At 37.2% G+C, this 19,525-nt stretch overlaps 1 protein-coding gene across 3 annotated transcripts in view; it reads right to left on the reverse strand.

Annotated features, from left to right (window-relative positions):
- Positions 1 to 3,270: 3,270 nt before the first annotated feature.
- LOC131145236 (uncharacterized) overlaps positions 3,271 to 19,525 on the reverse strand; it is a 47,505-nt gene continuing 31,250 nt past the window's right edge. For all 3 annotated transcript variants that reach the window (XM_058094385.1, XM_058094386.1, XM_058094387.1), the window contains 6 exons: positions 17,219 to 17,314; positions 16,874 to 16,966; positions 16,581 to 16,724; positions 10,349 to 10,456; positions 3,875 to 3,926; positions 3,271 to 3,785 (listed from right to left, as the gene is read on the reverse strand). In XM_058094385.1, coding sequence (XP_057950368.1) covers positions 3,754 to 3,785; positions 3,875 to 3,926; positions 10,349 to 10,456; positions 16,581 to 16,724; positions 16,874 to 16,966; positions 17,219 to 17,314 — 525 coding nt within the window. In that variant the 3' untranslated portion in view covers positions 3,271 to 3,753. The remainder of the gene's footprint in view (positions 3,786 to 3,874; positions 3,927 to 10,348; positions 10,457 to 16,580; positions 16,725 to 16,873; positions 16,967 to 17,218; positions 17,315 to 19,525) is intronic.

Raw genomic sequence — 19,525 nt, forward strand, 5'->3', positions numbered from 1 at the left:
TAATCCGCACGATATCTAAGATTACCCAATATTTTTTTATTTTATGTGCATTCGCAGGGACTTGATCAATAGGAATTGTAATGTATACCTACCCAAATAAGGAAACTAATAGACAAAATGTCAAAATTAGAAGCAATAGCCTAGTGAAGCAATGTGGATCTTAAAACAAGTAATCATTTGCATACACGGTAACTAAGATTACTAAACATTTTAGCACTCACAAAGCCTAGATCAATAAGAGCCTTAATGTTTGTGGAGAAAGATGCAGTTAGGTTGTCAAAAAAGCTTAAAGTCAACTACTAAAAAGTAATTTCTAACCCTACTATTTGCTAAAAATAAAATCATATTCACTATTCAAATTTCCATTGTAAAAAAATGAATTTGGGAATTGTAAAGAATAAAAATCTAATGACAAAAAAAAATTTAAAGATGTCTTAACAAACACAAATTGTTGCCATTGCATTGACAATGCCCAAAATTTTTTTAAAACTATAGGAACCACTATAAAAGGGAGGTGTGATTTGTGCATGTAAGGCACAGGGTGTGTCATGTGAATTTGCTAGGAACACAATTCACTATTATGATTTGTTGGTATGTAAGATGGAAATAGATGAAATGAAATTAGTTTTTGTAATTCGATAAATTCACCATATACTTTTTCATTTCATTCTATTTAATTATACCAAACATTGGAACAGAACTTTGCATTTCCAATCCCCATTATCCATAGGCTATAAGAATCAATAACTTGATTCCCAATTACATGATTTCGGAAAACACCTTCCCAACTTCGTCATCTTGAGAAATATTTAATTAAATCAATTCCCTCTCGCACAAACATTTAAAAAAACTAGTTACTAAAAAAAATGCTTTTGTTATTAAGAAAAAATAAACCTATTCAAATGGTACCACCTAATCGAATCACTGAAACTAACAAGAAAAAAATATATAAAATGAAGAAGAGTAGTGCTATACTCATTAAACATTATAATTTTATTGACCTTACAGACTTGGGACAAAGCATGCATTTATCCCATTCTTATAATAGTTATAGGGTTATGATGGACTCGTTCAATAATCCCGCGAAGGAAAATGCTTAGCAATAGGCCGGTGATGACACGAACCCATGTTGCAACACTTGACTAAATTTTGCTGCGTAAGAATCAGGCTCGTGCTGCATAGCACAATTGGCCTGCAAATAATGGCTCTTCTATTGGTGCACCTCTTGACATCACACTAGCTGCTGAATTCATCCTCTACAGTCTCCAATAACCCAGCAAACCCCCAATGCCTTTTTTGGGGCATGTAAATTTTAACCTGTTTCTGTCAACTATGTACAATCTATGTTATTAGTACTTTTATACATGATAAGTATATATACTGCTTTTTTCATATTCTTTTAGCCAAATGACTTTTTTTCCCTTTAGATTCAATCATATAACTTATCTAAAATAGCTTTATAAACGTAATTTTATTAAAATTTAGTTGACTTTACTTTTCTTTTACATTACTTTTTAGGAGCATGAATTTTAAAATTTGAATTTAAATTTAGATAGTCTGACATAAAATTTAATGCAATTTTGTATTATATTTTTTTTCAAATCCAAAGAAATCCAATTCCAAGAATTCTCTCATTGGAAAAGTTTTGTTTTACCTTTAAAAAATAGGGATATTATTACCACAAAATGATTACCTACGAATACTTATATATATATATATATATATATATATTTATAATATTTGTTTATTTAACTTTTAATTTTTTTTTTTTTTAGATTCGAACATTAACTTCGGGACATTCTAAGTATAATTTTTATCTCACTACACTTGAATTTACTTTCTACACATAACATAAAAATTTATTTATTTTTTTCAAAATATTTGGTATTACTAGAAAAAGATAAAATACATTTTATCTAAACATAATTAACACTATTTATAATTCAAAATTTTTACTTTTTAAAAAAAAAATATGTTGGTCTTATTTTCAAAAGATAAAGGATATTTTTATATACAAATTGATTTATACTATCCTTACTTCTAGGGGTGAGCATAATTCAGGTTTAACCAAATTAACTGAATTAACTGATTGAGTTCGATCGGTTCGGTTCGGTTAATATAGAGGTTTGGTTACAAATTTGGATAATTTTGAGTATTCGATTTTCAGTTTAGGTATGGGAAATTTTAATTCGGTTAACTGAATTACCCAAATTACTAATTAATTAAAAATTAAATATAAATTGCTAATATTAAATATAACTGGTATATTATATATTATATAATTGTTTGATTTTCTAAATTTATTTATTAACTCAATGTCATTCTCCTGATTCAGCTCTTACAATTTAAAGAAAGGGTAAACATTAATTTTATAATTAGTTTTAAAATTTGCAATCATATTTTATTTTTATAATTAATTTTATATTATTTCGATCGAATTCAGTTAACCAAATTATCCGAAAAGTTGGGTTAGTAGTACGGTCCGATTACAACACCTAATTTAGTCAATTTGATTAGAAATTGTTGTTAACCAAAAATTTTGATTAATTCAGTTAATTAATCGAATTTGGCCAAACCAACCGTTTGCACACCTCTACTTACTTATATACGAAAAAATAAAAAATTATTCTTTCAAGAATATTTGATCTTACTTTCAAGAGATAAGTTCATTTTTATCGACAAAATGATTTACACCATTTGTACTTTCATATATAATATAAATAGATTAAATTAAAATTTGTAGATAAATAATAAATTCTTAAAATTTAAACTTCCTATATGATTTTTCATTAAACATCTTACAAAAATAGGTTTGTTAGCATTTCTTTCATGTTTTCTTTGATTAAACCATTAACATTTTTATTTTTTCTTTATACATTTAATATTACCCAAGTGTTTGCTTGGTCACTCTTGCTTTCACAAGCTCAAATATTCTTTCATCTCCTTTCATTTCTATAACAACATTTAAATTATTACATTTTTTTAAAATTTAGCTTCATTAGTAATCCTTTTTTCTTTTTCTTTTTCTTTTTTTTTTTTGAATATTTTCTTCCTCTTTATACTTCTTAAAGTTCCCCATTTTTTTATTTTTTAACAGTTGTACCATGTCTTAAAAGACTTCCCACACCTCCTTTACTATCATTGACCTTATTGAATAGATTTTAAATTTAAACTTGTATTATATTTAAATAAAACGTAATATAAAATTATATTAAAATTTATCCAAGTCTACTCAAATCCAAATCCAAGATTAGAAACCCATACTCCGAATAAAATGATAAGTAGGTTTTTTTTTTTTTTTTTCATCCAAATTAGATTATCGTTTCTTGATTTTGCTTTGGGTTCCAAAACCTTGTTTGTTGCTTACCCCAACAGGGACAGGTGAAAATAACAGTCCTTGAAGTAAGACAATAATTTGCCATTACAAATAAATTAAAAAAAATTATTGAATAAAATTTCACTCATGCCCCACAAACACACACACAAGAAATAAAATGAGCTAAAACCAAAACTATACTCTCCTTCCTCAATAGCAACACCAAAGAACTGGAACCAAGACTTGCCGCGGATTCGATGCCTGCCAACCAATTAAACATGCCTGCCAACCTTCAAACCATATGCTCTTTGGGGAATTTAATCCTTTGATAAGAAAATCACCAGCCTGAATGGCCAAAACTTCTTGAGAACAATGCAAATTTTCCGTGATTGTACCAGCTGAATTTTCCTTCACAAATCCAACACTTATTCAGCTGCTTAATCCTCAAACTCCTCCTGGACTTGACCATCTGCACCAGCACAGGTAGCTTACCTTCAAAATTGAATCATTATTTGAATAAAACTCAAAAGGAGGCCAGATAAAGCCCGAGTGTCTCACCAGCAAGATTGACTGCCAAGTTTGCTTGTGCATCAGCTTCAGAGTTTAAGTTCTTCAAAAATGTAGAAGAAAAATGTGAGAATGTGGCACAGGACCAACTCAAGCTATAAGTAGCAGCAAGAAAATTATGTACAACTTAATTTATAAGTGATAACAGCATAATATAGAGAGCTGTTAAAAACGCAAATTCAATCTCGTGAACACAAGCTGATTCCTGCTGTAAAATGAATACAGACAGTTGAATGTCCAGTCTGACTAGTTAATTGAAATCAGAGAAATATAAAGTGAGGTGCATCCTATTGTAGAGGAAAGGTTGGGTCTGTAAACCCACGAACCAAGCCAACTGCTGGTTTGCTTATGTTCATCTCTTATTAAATTTAATGGCCCCTAAAATGAGAATGAGCCTTGCTCAATTATCTGAACCAGCTTGAATGGAACTTTACCCAAGCTAATCTTGACTTGAGCCAAAGTAGCTTGATTTTATATAGATTAGAAATGTTTCCAAACTTATTTAGCCGAGCTAGAGCCCAAAATCTACATTTAACGAGCTCAAGAAATATGGTTAATATGGTCCATCTTATGAGAAATACCTGAATGACACTAACCAGAGCCAATATAAATCTACCAGCTTGAGCGGCTTGTTTAGTTTTACAGCCCTACGAAAAGTAGGTCCTAGAAATCAGTAGGTTTCATTATTAATGTGCAGGAAAAATTCAAAATCAATGCACCTCATTTATTTTAAAAAAGATATCCTAAATCAATGTGAGCTTCGAGGCCTGCAACCCACATTCATCATATTTGGCATTTTTTAGAATTTTAGGCAATTTTGTAGTTTTTATTTTTCAGGATTATTTTTATTTTTGCGCATTTTTCAGTCAGATTTTATAAGGTAATAATATAGTAGGTTTTTTTTTTTTTTTTTTTTTTTTACAGTAAGAAATAAGCTCCATATATTAACTAAGCTGGAAAAAAGGCAGTTTAGCCATTACAAACAGAGGAAGTGCTGTGTTTCCTTTTTATTTAGTTGCTGATCCTATGCTGGTTTTCTGCTGTGCTATAAAGGTTTTACAATTATGATGTATTTTATTTTTAGGGATTTGAAATTGTTTCCTAGAGATTGCTTTCATATTTAGTCTTATGAGAAAGGCTATATAAAAGGTTGATGTCTAACCATGAGAGACAGATCTGAATATGGAGAATTAATTGAGTGACAGATCTTAATTGAGTCTTCCTTCGATTTTCCCTTTCTCTTTATTTTCCCATTTATTTACAGTTACCTTCTTTTGGTTTTCTCTTTAACTTTCTATTGTTTTCTTGCTTGCAATCTATTGCCAAGGGTCCTGCAACATATCGCTTCCAAGGATGATACAACCACCAGAATTAGATCAATAAGGAAAGAGGAACACAGGTGATCTATTATAACCACAATGGTCCTGTTTGGATGGGTCATTATGCATCCTCATAGGGCCATCAATTGAATCGGTATTATATATAATACAGACAACTTCCAAGGATGACACAATCACCAAGGGAAGAGAATCACAGACGTTATAACCACAGTGATCCCTCATAGGTCATTAAGCACACTAATGGGGACTAAATAACTAAAATTATGCTACTCTAAACCATGGTACTCACTGTTTTATCTTTAGGTAAATTTCAAATTTTATAAAGCAACAAAAAGAAAATTGCATTAGTTTAAGATGGTAGCTCATGGTGAATAACAGCTTTTCCATCCTTGCAATGCTAAATGCATTCTAGAAGGGGCAAGGAGGTATTGGGATCTTGGGTCCAAAATGGTATTATCCAGTCCCTTAATGTTGTGGCCATCACGAGCCGAGCTTGTTCAGGACATTATGCTTGCTTGTGACCGCTTGTATCGTGCGTTTGAAATGGGTTTCCATCATGTAAATACTAGTGTAGGTTTATTTTCTAGTAGTAGTTTCTCTGTATGCCAAATAAGGCAGTATGACTCCTCAGTCACTTTGATGTTTCCTAGTGCCAGGATGAGAATTGCATGTAAAGCTCTTTAAAAAGGGAGGAGGGGGGGAGGTGAGTGTTCATCAATCTTGAAAAACTCACTAGCTATTGTCAACGTGTTTAGCCTACTTGCCTCTCTCGCTAAACACACAATGTTAATGGAGGTGTTGTTAATGAATTACGTTGCTTCAATGTTTACTGCTTGCTTGCCACTGCTTTCATAATTGCTTATTGCTTCCGCTGATATTTGATTGAATGATAATGAAAGTATTTCGTGGATGAATTGTGGTAAACAACAGGCTGACCAGTTAAGCAAGAGTGCTTTAGTTAGCGCCACACGGTCCTTTCACAAAGGTGTGAAAATAGTCGGCCCGTGACACTTGGTATCAGAGCTCAGTTAGTTACTACATGAATTCAGTTAACTTCGTTGAGGGATTGGGAAAGCTTAGGTAAATGACCATGGCACCAACCAATGCTGAGAGAATCAGCGTGCTGGAAGCACAGGCTGAGACAACAGCCAACAATGTGGCCATGGAGATGGCCCAACTGAGGGAACTTGTTGATAAAGTGATGGAATCACAAAACCATCAAGCAAGTTTGATAGGTGAAATGTTTGAAGACTTTCACCATACTGTGGAAACTTTGCAGTCTCAGATAGCTGATCTAGATGCAAAGATGAATCTGATAATTCTTGCTATGGGAAACTCTAATGCTCCGAGATTTAGCAAGACCAAGGTACCAGAACCCAGGACGTATGGGGGTGCCCATGATGCCAAGGAGTTGGAGAACTTCTTGTTTGATATGGAGCAGTACTTTCGTGCTATGAGGACAACCTCAGAACAGGTGAAAGTGGATATTGCGACCATGTGCTTGGTTGGTGACGCCAAACTATGGTGGCGTACCAAGTACAATGAAATTGAAAATGGACGCTGTGTAGTGGATAATTGGGTAGACTTGAAGAGAGAGCTCAAGGCCCAATTCTTTCCTGAGAATGTTGAGTACAATGCTTGGAAAAAGCTGAGAGACCTCAAGCATATTGGGTCAATAAGGGAATACGTGAAACAATTTTCTACTTTGATGTTGGATATCAGGGACATGTCGAAAAAGGATAAGCTATTCTATTTTCTTGAGGGATTGAAACTGTGGGCAAGAACTGAACTTCATTGGCAAAGAGTTAAAGACTTGTCTACAGCACAAGCTGCCGCACAACATTTGACTAACTTCGCTGGTGATAACACCGCTTCATCCAAAGAGTCTAGCGGAGGGGGAAATAGTGGAAAGTCTTTCAAGAAGGGCAAACCCAAAAGTAGGTGAGCCTATTATAAGGCATCAACTTCAAAGGAAGCTTCATTGTCTCGAGGGTTCAACACACCCAATGGAAAGGGTAAAATTTCATGCTACTTGTGTCGAGGCCCTCATAGAGTTTTTGAGTGCCCTCACAAAGCAACATTTAATGCCTTACAAGCTTCCATTGTGGAGCAGATAGTAGAAAGCGATGGGGAAGAGGGTTATACCCCGAGGATGGGTGCAATGCAGTAGGTGAACGTATTGGAAAAGCAAACAAAAGCACCAAAAGTTACACGAGCAAAAGGATTGATGTTTGTGGACTTGAGGCTTAATGGGAAGAGTACCCGCGCTATGGTGGATACCGGGGCTAGTCATAATTTTGTTTTGCAGCCAAAAGCATGGAGACTCAACTTATCCTCGGAGAAGGATATAGGACGCATGAAAGCAATGAATTATGTAGCCCAGCCTACTCTAGGAGTAGCCAAGCAAGTGATTATTAAGCTTGGACAATGGGAAGGTCATGCGAATTTCACAACGGTGCCACTGAATGACTATCCAGTTATTTTGGGAACGGAGTTCCTAAAGGGGATGAAGGCAGTGCTGATCCCTTCTGCCGGTTCCCCATGTCTGATGGGAGATCACCTGTGCATGGTGCAAGCCGTTGCGACGAAAGGAGACAATGGGAAGTTCCTTTTAACCATGCAACTCAAGAAGGGATTGAGAAAAGATGAGCAAACATATCTAACCAAGATGGTGGTAGATGAAGAAGTAGGCCAAGAGCTGGTGCCTACGACCATCCAAACGGTGTTGGATGAATGCAAGGAGGTGGTGCCGGATAAGCTGTATCTCAAATTGCCATCACGACGGGGTGTGGAGCATGAGATCGAGTTGTTGCCTGGAGTGAAACCACCTGCTAAAGGGTCATATTGGATGGCGACTCCAAAGCTAGCAAAGCAGAGGAAACAACTTGATGAGTTGTTGGAAGCGGGGTATGTTTGCCCTTCCAAAGCACCATTCGAAGCACCGATGTTGTTTCAGAGGAAACATAAAGAGCATCTATAGAAGGTGTTCGACAGGCTGAGGGGGAACAACCTGTTTTTGAAGAAAGAGAAGTGCTATTTCGCTCAACTAAGCATCAAATTCCTTGGTCACGTGATTGAGCAAGTTCATATCCAAAGGGATATGGAAAAGGTAAGGGCGATTTAAGAATGGAAGATGCCAACAACAATGAAGGAGTTGTATTCCTTTCTTGGCCTCGCCAACTATTACCGGAAGTTCATAAAGGGGTATTCGCGGAGAATGGCTCCAATCACAGAACTACTAAAGCAGAGGTATTATTGGCCACACATGCTTGATGATGTGGTTGATTATACCGAAACTTGTCTCACTTGCCAACAAGCCAAGATGGAGTAGAGGAAGATTGCAGGGCCGCTGGAGCCCCTACCAGTACCATCTAAACTATGGGAAAGTGTCTCACTGGACTTCATCACCAACTTGCCCATAGGGGGAGATGCAGGGTCTATACTTGTGGTTATAGACAAGTTTTCGAAGTATGGTACGTTCATAGCCGCACCAAAGTACTGTTCGGCAGAGGAGACAACGCAATTGTTCATTACGAATATTGTGAAGTATTAGGGTGTTCCCCAAGATATTTTTAGTGACCGAGACTCAAGATTTACTGGCAACTTTTGGACAGAACTTTTCAGAATCCTCGGTTCACATCTTGACATCTCTTCGAGTTATCACCCACAGACAGATGGATAGACGAAGAGATCAATGGGCTATTGGAAGAGTACTTGCGTCATTTCGTCAACACTGACCAGAAGAATTGGGTGCAACTACTTGATTTGGCTTAGTTCTATTTCACTGCCCAAAGGAGTTCAACAACCAACAAGAGCCCTTTTGAGCTTGTTACAGGCCAGCAATCACTGTTACCTCACACAGTGGATGAGCCATACTGAGGAAAGAGTCCTAGGAGCGTACATCTTCACCAGAGAATGGAGACATAATGCAGAGATTGCTCGAGCCTACCTCGAGAAAGCTTCTAAGTGGATGAAGAAGTGGGCAGATCAAGGGAAAAGACCGCAACACTTTAGCATAGTTGACTTGGTGCTTGTTAAGCTTCTTGAACAGATCGGGTCACTATAAAGACAAGATAGGAGACTACTTCGCAAATATGAAGGACCAATCCCCATCTTGGCCAAAGTCGGGAAGGTCTCTTACAGAATCGACCCTCCAACTTGGATGAAAGTGCATCCTGTGTTTCCATCAGCTGCCTCAAGCCGTTCAACGCTGACACCAACGATCCGAGCAGAAGTTAGTCAAATAGAGCAGAGTTAAAAACAGTGCAATCTGACAGACGTGAAGTTGAAGATATCCTTGCAGACAGAGAGTTCATATCCTTAAGGAAGAAGTAGCGGGAGTTCTTAGTGAAGTGGAAAGGTCATGGTGATGAAGAAATCGGTTGGATTTCTGCAGAAGATATGCAACCGTTCATGGACAAAATTGAAGTATACCTAGCGTCAAAGTCTACAAGGATGTCGACCGCATAAGTTGGGGAGCGTAATGAGCCGAGCTTGTTTAGCGCATTATGCTTGCCTAAGACCGCTTGTCTCGTGCGTTTGGGATGGATTTCCATCATGTAAAAACTAGTGTAGGTTTATTTTCTAGTAGTAGTTTCTCTGTATGCCAAATAATAAGTTAGTATGACTCCTCAATCACTTTGATGTTTCCTAGTGCCAGGATGAGAATTGCATGTAAAGCTCTTTAGGGGAGAGTGATAGCTATTGTCAACATGTTTAGCCTACTTGCCTGCCTCGCTAAACACACAATGTTAGTGGAGGTGTTGTTAATAAATTACGTTACTTCAATGTTCACTGCTTGCTTGCCACTGCTTTCATAATTGCTTACTACTTCGGCTGATATTTGATTAAATGATAATGAAAGTGTTTCGTGGATGAATTGTGGTAAACGATAGGCTGGCTAGTTAAGTAAGAGTACTTCAACTAGCGCCGCATGATCCTTTCACGAAGGTGTGAAAATAGTCGGCCCGTGACACATAACATCTATACTATTACCCATAATAAAAGGGTTAATGGTGGGCAAATAAAAACATTTCATAAAACCTTTATACAAAGAGAAAAAAATAACTGAACAACACACAAAAAGCTAATACAATAAAATATGGACATAATTGGTTGAACATACCCTTAGAACATGACTGATCTGAAATGAAAGAAACTCATTTTTCAGCTCTTTTGTTGCTGCATACAATTTAGACATGTTCTGGTTTTTTACTTTCCATTGACCTTGAACCTGTAACAAAGTATGCAACATAAAAAAAATTTCAAACAAAAAATAAAAGATAATGTAGATAAATTGCAAATAGCTGCAATAGATTTTATTATAAAGATGCACGGAGCATGGACAGATGAGTTATTTTTACGAAAATAAGCTTGTTCAGAATTCAAAATCCTATAATAGGAAAGCTTGCAAACATATACAGAAGTAGGCCAATCCACATCTTAAGGATGCAGAATGCCAGCTACCCATGCTGTCAGGCCCCATAACACACATGGAAGACAGCCTACTTTTTTTTATTGGCGTGATGTAATTACATGAATCTACCAAGTTTCTCTTCCGCCACATTAAATGCAAGTACAGGCTGCCTCAACATCCTTGCCATGCCCAAGTCCCCTCCCTCTTTGACTCTATACAAGGAAGTGGCCAGTATCCCCCTAAACTGCCACAACAACATGATCCTGGTCCCCAGTTCATCCGCATCGATTTATCTCCTCCTCTGCTCCACCCCTCCATCTGCCACGTTGGCATCCATTTCTTCCAGCAGGAGTCATGAATTGACTCAGTGGCACCAACACGTTTTTCTTCCTGGTTGCCACCTCTCCGCTCGACACTGGCCAGACGTTGCTGCTGACCAACATTGGCAGGATGATGGCATCACTGGTGCAACCCCCATCTGTTTTACTAATGCTGCTAATTTTTATTCTCTCTAACTTAGTACTGCCACTATTCCATTTCAAGCTCAGATACACTAATTTTATGCACATCACTTGGCCCGCAAACATTTCACTATAAAGCATCCGTTTTAAAGCCATCTTCCAAAAATCATCACGCACTCCACCAGCACATATTTATTTTCTTTTAAGATAATAGTACAACAAAGCCTTTAACCCAAATCCTCCACTTCCACCAGGGATAATAAAAAGAAAATTATGGATTTGGAGTTTGGAGAAAGCATATGCTGTGCAACAAGTCAGCTAGGACATGGGCTAAGTGTGCAGTGCCTAGATGTGATTGCATGTAATGCATGATGCTCCCATGTAAGAAAGCTCTTTTATGCATCAGTGGGATAATAAAATATATGTTCTAAGATTCAAACATAAATTTTTTACTCAGGAACAGGTAATAATGCAGTAAATAGTTCAGTATCCAAGGGTGTTAGTTATACATTTATCATCAATAATTCAGTTCCAATGTTTACTTCCCACCTAATTCAATTCAATTATGTAAGCTTGAGCAATAGAGTTTGCACTTTGCAAAGCCAAAAGCTTAACAAAAAGTAAAATACGGCAGAGAAAAATAAAAAGAAATGGCTAAATTAAAAATCACAATCCAAAGGTAACAACAAAAATAAAGCAAGCCTGAAATCCCACACCCACTAGGTGGGGTCAAGTGTCATATACATAAATCCTTACCCGCCAATTTCCACGATCTTGGGCAAGTCCTCCAACAATTTAAGGTTTGTTAAATCGTTATTATCTCGTTCCAATTTATTTTAAGTCTATCCCTCCCCCTTCCACTGCCACTAATAGTAACTAGCAGACTCCTCCCCATGTGCACTATTTGACCTACATTGCAGGTGCTCAAACCATCTCTATGCTTAACTTACAGCGTATACGTTAATTCCTTAATTTATCTTTGACGTAATACAACTCATCCGCCTTAGCATTCTCATTTTGGCAACTTTTACTCCTTGGATAATTGATTCTTAGTTGCCCAATGTTCTAACCAATATAGCATAGTGTTAGGGTCTTCGATTTCTATGACCCTAACACATGATTTTGTTGTATGACTATTGATTTGGAGGCGCAGTCCATTAACATAGATATAATTGTGCGGTTGTCACAAGGATGATTTTGGTGTGTCACTATGACATTGTGGTTGGTCCAGATAATTCTGATGGTGGTGTTCTCGAACTTGAGACTTATGATCATTAAATCCTTGGTGGTTACTTGTACGTGACCAAGAATACTTCAAAGACCAAATTTTGGGGGAACACCAAGTCAACATCCTACATCCCCCAGTATCATGATGGTTACTAAGTGAGCGACCTTGAGGAGCGCTCAAGGGGAGGCTCTTGACATCCTCAAAGGGTGTCTTGGGCTTCCGTGTGGGATTGTGAGCCCCATAGACGATCCATTTGGGGAATGAGATCATGTGGATCTCTTGGCCTAGAGGTTTGGGTGTATGTCCTTCTTAGCAGTCGACTATACAATTAGGCAATATCCCTAGTATCCTGATTGTGTTGTGGGGATAAGATAAACCCTTAGTGCTAGTCGAATAAAAGGTATTTCCCTTACTGTTCGAATTTGGATTCATCAGTTATGGCCTTACTTGGATCAATGGTTGTTGAATCATGAATCTTGAACACTCGATTAGACACTTGAGTGTTTCCTTGGATAAGGATTTGTACGGCTGGGTTGGACTTGGTGTAGTCTTGCCACTACATAGGCGTGACTCTTTAACACTTTATGAGGATATTAGAAAGGGTGATTCGTTTTGGCCATTGAGAAACCCATGTCTGTGACAATTCTTATTAAATCGAATCTCTCGATCTTAAATGAAAATGAGATTAAAACTATTGGCATCGACTCAATGGTGGATATTTGTTTTGTAACATTGAGTGGGGGAAGGGGCAAGTTATCTTTGAGTAGGTTCTTGTCTCAAGCTCCCACTCCTCTTTTGTCTTGTGACCTATTGTAGGCAAATGAAATAAAAGTTGGCATTCAGTAAATATATTGCAAAAGTCAAGTTAGTTGATGGTGCCCTATACCCTTGATAAGGGATGAGGGTTGATCGAAGTGAATAAAGATGAGAATACCTTGTGCCCTTGGGGTGGGTATTGTTGCCAAACTTTAGGAGTCATCCTATTGTGGTTGGCATTGGAGTTTGGATGTTTATTCATGGAGACTGTGTCCTCGTTCTACACGAAGAGGTCATGCACTTAGATCTGGTGGAAGTGGACAGTTAGAGGAGTTTAGCCAAAGGTAGCCTTCATGGAACTTGTGATGTCTATACCATAGACAGAGTTGATATTTTTAGATCTATAGGGAAGAATGAGTTGTGAGCACCTCAGATAGATTGTCCTCGAGCCATGAAGGTGGCTTTGTGTTGGTCACAATGATGAAGTTTACCAAGTGGGGTATGGAGTCGAAGAGAACCATGAATGTTGCTCATTGGACTTCGTTGGAACCCAAGTTGATTGATTGACATGTTACGATGGGAATGTGGTTGGAGACCACTATTGTGGAATTGATCAAAAAGCATTTGCATTGTTTACATTTGTTGCCTTCTTGATGACCCATGCTAGAGGGCACTGGGATAAGTTTTCCAGAGGGCATTGTGACAAGTTTTTCCAGATGGCATTTGAGCTATATTGCCAACAAGCACATTAGTTGTTGTGGTAAGAGTGCCTTTCTTGTTTGTTGTTGTGCAAGTTTGTGCAAAATAGCTGATCTAGAGGGCTACCTTCAGATTGAAGTTTGAGCTCGAGCAGAGGATAGAGATATCAAAATGGTAAACACGACGGACTGTGGAAGAGATTGGTTTTGTCAGAGGACAAGTGTTTGAAAATCGTGGAGCTTCAATTTGGGTTTTGAGACTTGGATGTCTAAGGACTTGGAAGATTGGCTTCAAGATGGACTGATGGAGTATTGTCACATGATTTGTGACCTGACCTTGAGACTTGAGGACTCGGGAAAGTTCTCATTTTGCTCCTGTGGATAGATTTGTTTTGGTTGGTCTAACTTCAGAATTGTGGAATTATGAATTGTGTTGGATATCTCGTGAGGAATTGGATTGTGAACCCCGGATGCTAAGATTGTTCATGTTTTGTGGAGTCCCCTTGGGTCGGACTCATCCTCGTAGTTGTGTTCGTGAGACTCCTTGGGTGGGAACTCGCCTTTCGAGCAATTTATCATTTTCGAGCTTATTTGGCCAGCGAGACATGGTAAGAGACGAAGAATTGTCACTTGAGTTGTGACTTGACCTTGAGCCTTGAGGACTCAGGAAAGTTCTCGTATTGATTCTATGGATAGATTTGCGCTAGTTGGTTTAACTACAAAATTAAGGTATTCTAGATTGTGTTAGATATCTCGTGAGGAATTGGACTGTGATTCTGTGAACCTCGGATGCTAAGATGGTTCATGTTTTGTGGAGTCTCCTTGAGATAAACTCATCCTTGTAGTTATGTTCATGAGACTCCTTACGTGGGGACTCACCTTTGGAGCAATTTATTAGTTTTGGGGCTTGGTTGGCCTATGAGACATGGTAACCCCATGGTTTTGAGATTGATTGTTTGCGAAGAGACTCCAATATGAGGATACATCTTTGAAGTTGTGTCTTGTAAGACTCCTAAGTGCAAACTCACTCTAGCATTGGTTTGTTGGTTTTGAGCTTTGAAGCTTACCTGGTTAGTTGAGTACCAAGAGTTTTGATGGTTGGAATTGGAGGATCTTCAAGTTGGGATCTATCCTTGGAATGGTATGGTTGGCATGGAACCTTGAGATTGTGTTGATCATCAGAAGATGGTACCATATAGAGTATTAGAATTGGGTCGTGATAGAACCTTGATCAGATGAAATTTTGATTGATTGCTTTGTGGGCAAAACTGAGATGAGTCTCAGTTGGTTTCAGATCAAGTTTGATTTCTGGGAAGTGGTTTGCCTCCATTAATCAATGGGCGAATGCTCTTTATAACTTTGGTAAGAGTTTGGTCTTGAGAGACAAGGTTGCAAATATATATACATATCAAGGATTAGGAGTGTGTTAATCTTCAGAATTGCTAGTGTGAGGTTGGTGGTCAGCTTGCGGTGGAGTGTGACCTTGGATGTTAGAGTCCTCGGTTAGTTCAGAGATCTGGATGTGGTTCTCAAAAGAAGTTTCTTTCGATTTTGGCTTTCAATTAGGGTTGAAGACTTTATGTTCTAAGATGTGTGCCACGAGCAATTTCGGATCAAATTGAGGATCAAGTCTATCGTGGGATCAGAGACTATATTGCTACTATGTAGAGTTTCGGTTAGTGGATAGTAGAAGCCTCCTGTTTTGGGGTTCAAAGAGCATTGCTGGAAGCTAGTTCGTGTATGTTCATCAACGAGGATGTTGATACACCAAGTGGAGGAAAATGAAAGGGTCTTAGAATTTTGCGACCCTAACACATGGTTTTGGTGTATGATTGTTGATTTGGAGGTATGGTTGGTTAACCTAGATGCGACTATGCGGTTGCCACGAGGATGGTTTTGTCACTATGACGGTGTGGTTGGTCTGACTAGTTCTAATGGTGGTGTTCTCAAACTCATGATGTATGATCATTAGATCCCTAGTAATCACTTGTATGTCATCGAGAATATTTTAGAGACTGACTTTTGGCGAAACACCAAGTGAGCGTCCTACCTACCTTGGTATCATTCTGGGCAATAAGTGAACAAACTTGAGGAGTGCTCAAGGACGAGCTCTTGACATCCTCGAGAGGTGTCTTGGGCTTCTATGTGGGATTGATTGCCCTTTGCCCCAAAGACGATCTATCTGGGCAATGAGTTCGCGCAAGTCTCTTAGCCCCAAGGTTTGAGTGTTTGTCCTTCTTAGCCATAGACTATATAGTTGGGTGGTATCCCCTAAGGCCCTAGTTGTGTTATGGGGGATGAAAATTACCCTTAGTGCTGGTGAAATGTGAGTTGTTTCTCTTATCATTTGAGTTCGGGTTCATCAGTAATGACCTTAGTTGGATCAAGGGCTCTTAAGTCATAAGACTTGATCACTCGGTTAGATACTTGAATGTTTTCAGGGATAAGGATGTGTACGGCTGGGCTGGACTTGGTGTAGCCTTGCTGCCTCATGAGCATGACTCCTTAACACCTTGGGGTGATTCCTTTTGGCCATTGAGAACTCCATGTCCATGACACATAGTTGGTCTTATAGTCTCCAAGATTTTCTTTTTAATTCAGGGTATCATATGATTACACTACACATCCAAAGCACTTCTCCATTTTACCCAACTTGCTTTAACTCTATCTCTATGTTTGCATCTTCTTCAATTTCTCATGCAGTGTGCATAATTGATCAAGGTATCAAAATCTACTAGTGCTAGTACAATTCAAAACAAATTATTTAACATCTAGGGCATGGAAAAGAAAAAACAAACCTGCATACAAACGAGTTTGGAGTCACCTTGAACACGAATATGTGTATACCCTTTTTTAAGAGCATATTTCAGACCTAAAATCATGGCACGATATTCAGCAGCATTACAAGTTGCTTTGCCCAAACCTTCACGCAATCTACAGATCTAAATAAAATATATGGTTAGATGAAGAAAGTATGAATAGAAGAAACACAAACTCCATAAAAGCAACAATTAGAATTTATGCCTTCTATATTATATTTGTTTGAATATGAAATAAGTTGCTAAGGTGGCCAAAGTAATGACATGCTTACCAAACTTCCATTGACAGAACGCAGAATAGCTCCTGCACCAGCTTGTCCAGGATTACCTTTAGAGGCACCATCAAACTCAAGAATACAGGAATGCTGCACACGATTTCAGAGAAGAGAGATGGTTATGCCACAAATTTATGGAAGAATTAAGATATAAATATATTTTTCAATGGACCTGGAAAAGACAATTATTAAGGTTACTATGATATAACTAATATAACAACTAAGCAGAAGGAAAAGGTGATTGACTGCAAGAACTCAAGACATTTTATTTATCAACTGAAGGAAGGGAAACAAGGACACATGTTCCAGTATCCATCACGCATCATAATGACATGAACTTACACTATCGGTGAATACTGATTGCGTGTCAGCAGGGTCACCTAATTCAGCACACGTTCTCACAGGATCAATTAAAATAGAATTTGATTCAACTGCTTCCTGTAAAACAGCGCGAACACAACCAAAACACACTCAGCTAAAACAAAGTCGAGACAAGGTACATTCTTCAATGAACAGAACCTAATAAACCTCCAATTGTGATCCCAGTCAAATTATATGCAAATGCAAAATTGCAGCAGAATCTACATCACAACAGCATGCAATAAACACAAGCAATAATTAGTGCAGCCATCAAATCTCTCACATGAATATTATGATATTAACCAAACTTTATTATAAAGCTAATCAAAGTTGAAACATGAACATAATCAACAAGTTGCACAAAAAATTCAATACTTGCTTGCTTGCTTTTACCATGTGATTGTTGAATTTTATTGCCATTTTTTCCTTTCTCGGGTTGGGAGAGGAGGCGTATTATCTTCTTGCTATATGTTCTTAATTTATAAAAGGGGAACCTGCTATTTCTTCTTTCATGATTGGCACAGCATCTCCTTTGAAATCAAGACAACATTTCCAATTTGAATAAGAGCTCAAACTTCGAATGGCCACTAATTCTGGCAAGAAATCTAACAAGATTGAGCTATTAACCTAGGACAAAGCCAGAGTGTAGACTATGCTGCTGCACGGCATCTTGGTGCTCAGAATTTTCGCATACAGTAGGTTGGTTCTTCATTTTGACTGTATATATATATATATATATATATATATATATATATATATATTCTTTGCAATTAAGCTTTAGTTACACTGCCTTCCTGATGAACACACAGACAGCAGTCTTCTGATTCGTGGCGGGGATGACCAAGGAAAAGAGCAGGCAGTGAGAATGAGAAGACTGGAGGAAGACCTGGAGAGAAGAGAAAACAGCAAAGAGACATATATAAAGAATTTCAATATAAGACATCTCATTTTTTCCTCAGCATAATCCTTTACAAGATTCTCAAAAAGCTGAGATGCAATAATTACAATATCCAGGTAATTCTGACTATTATCATGCTTCTGTATAATTATATGATCAATTGAATGTTTAAGAGTAACATAAGAATGAAGGTTACCAATAGCTCTTACAGGATTATTAGAGCATGAAGCAACTTTGGAATCAACACCATGCACAATATTTTATCAAGCCTCCCAAGAAAGTTTTAAGGCAAACCATGCTGTTTATATCTTCCAAATCTTCAAAATTTCAGCCTTATCACAATAGAATTTCTTACAGAAGACACTTCCACTACCATTTTCAGGTAGTATACCTCTATGCATCATTTAACAAAAATTATCATATTTCGTCCTTGTCTTTCTCTTAACATGATGAAAACCTTTAATGCCCAAATTGACAGCCAAAACAGCATAAAAGTTGAGAAAAGGACTAGTTTGGAATAATATTTGCCAAAATTTCTCTTTCTCCTATCATGATTTGTCAATGATTAAAGAAAGCATTGAATATAGACTCTAGTAATACAAGATCTTATATGGTGAAGCACATGTATGTAGGAGGCACGAAACACAGGTTTACTACAAAAAGGGCAAAGATATTGCAAATCCAAAAAAATAAAACCAGGAAGCAATGCAGTGGAGACATGTTATTTAGTTAAAAAATATTGCAGGAGTGGTCATACATATACATATATATATAATGTATGTATGTTTTCTTGGAATACTTAGAAAAAACCACCAGGGATCTTCAAATAAAAATGGTTTGCCCTCAAAATTTTGAAGACTTGTCTGTGATTCACTCTAAAATTTGGAAGCTTTGTTTGGAGCAAAAGATAAAAAGGAAAAGATTCTTTGGTATTGAGAATTTCTATTGATGTATTTACGGTGTGCTACTTCTAGGGCCTTCAAGGGAAATTCCAAGATTGAAAAGTTTTATTACTTTTACAAATTTTTTCATTAATTTGCTTTTTTCCTTATTCTTTCTTGGAGGATGTCTTGCCTCTTCATTGCAATCCCTTTTCTCCTCTTTTAATAAAATTTCTTTTTCTTTTTTATTCAAATAATAATCATTATCCAAAACCATGTATCATCGATGAAACAAAAAGCTTTTAATAAGTTATAACATATGTATGTGTTGAAGTGTTGAGTAAATGAAGACCTAATCACAATGATAGGTATCTGACCGTATCTCACTCAATTTATAATATATGTCAAGTACATACCAAAATAACCATTGACAGCATGTATTATGCCTGTTTGTCATGCTTACTATTGTCAACGGAACAGCAAACAGCAAAAGATTTCTTTCCTTAATTC

Source organism: Malania oleifera, chromosome 12, assembly GCF_029873635.1.
Source record: "Malania oleifera isolate guangnan ecotype guangnan chromosome 12, ASM2987363v1, whole genome shotgun sequence".
NCBI lineage: Eukaryota > Viridiplantae > Streptophyta > Magnoliopsida > Santalales > Ximeniaceae > Malania > Malania oleifera.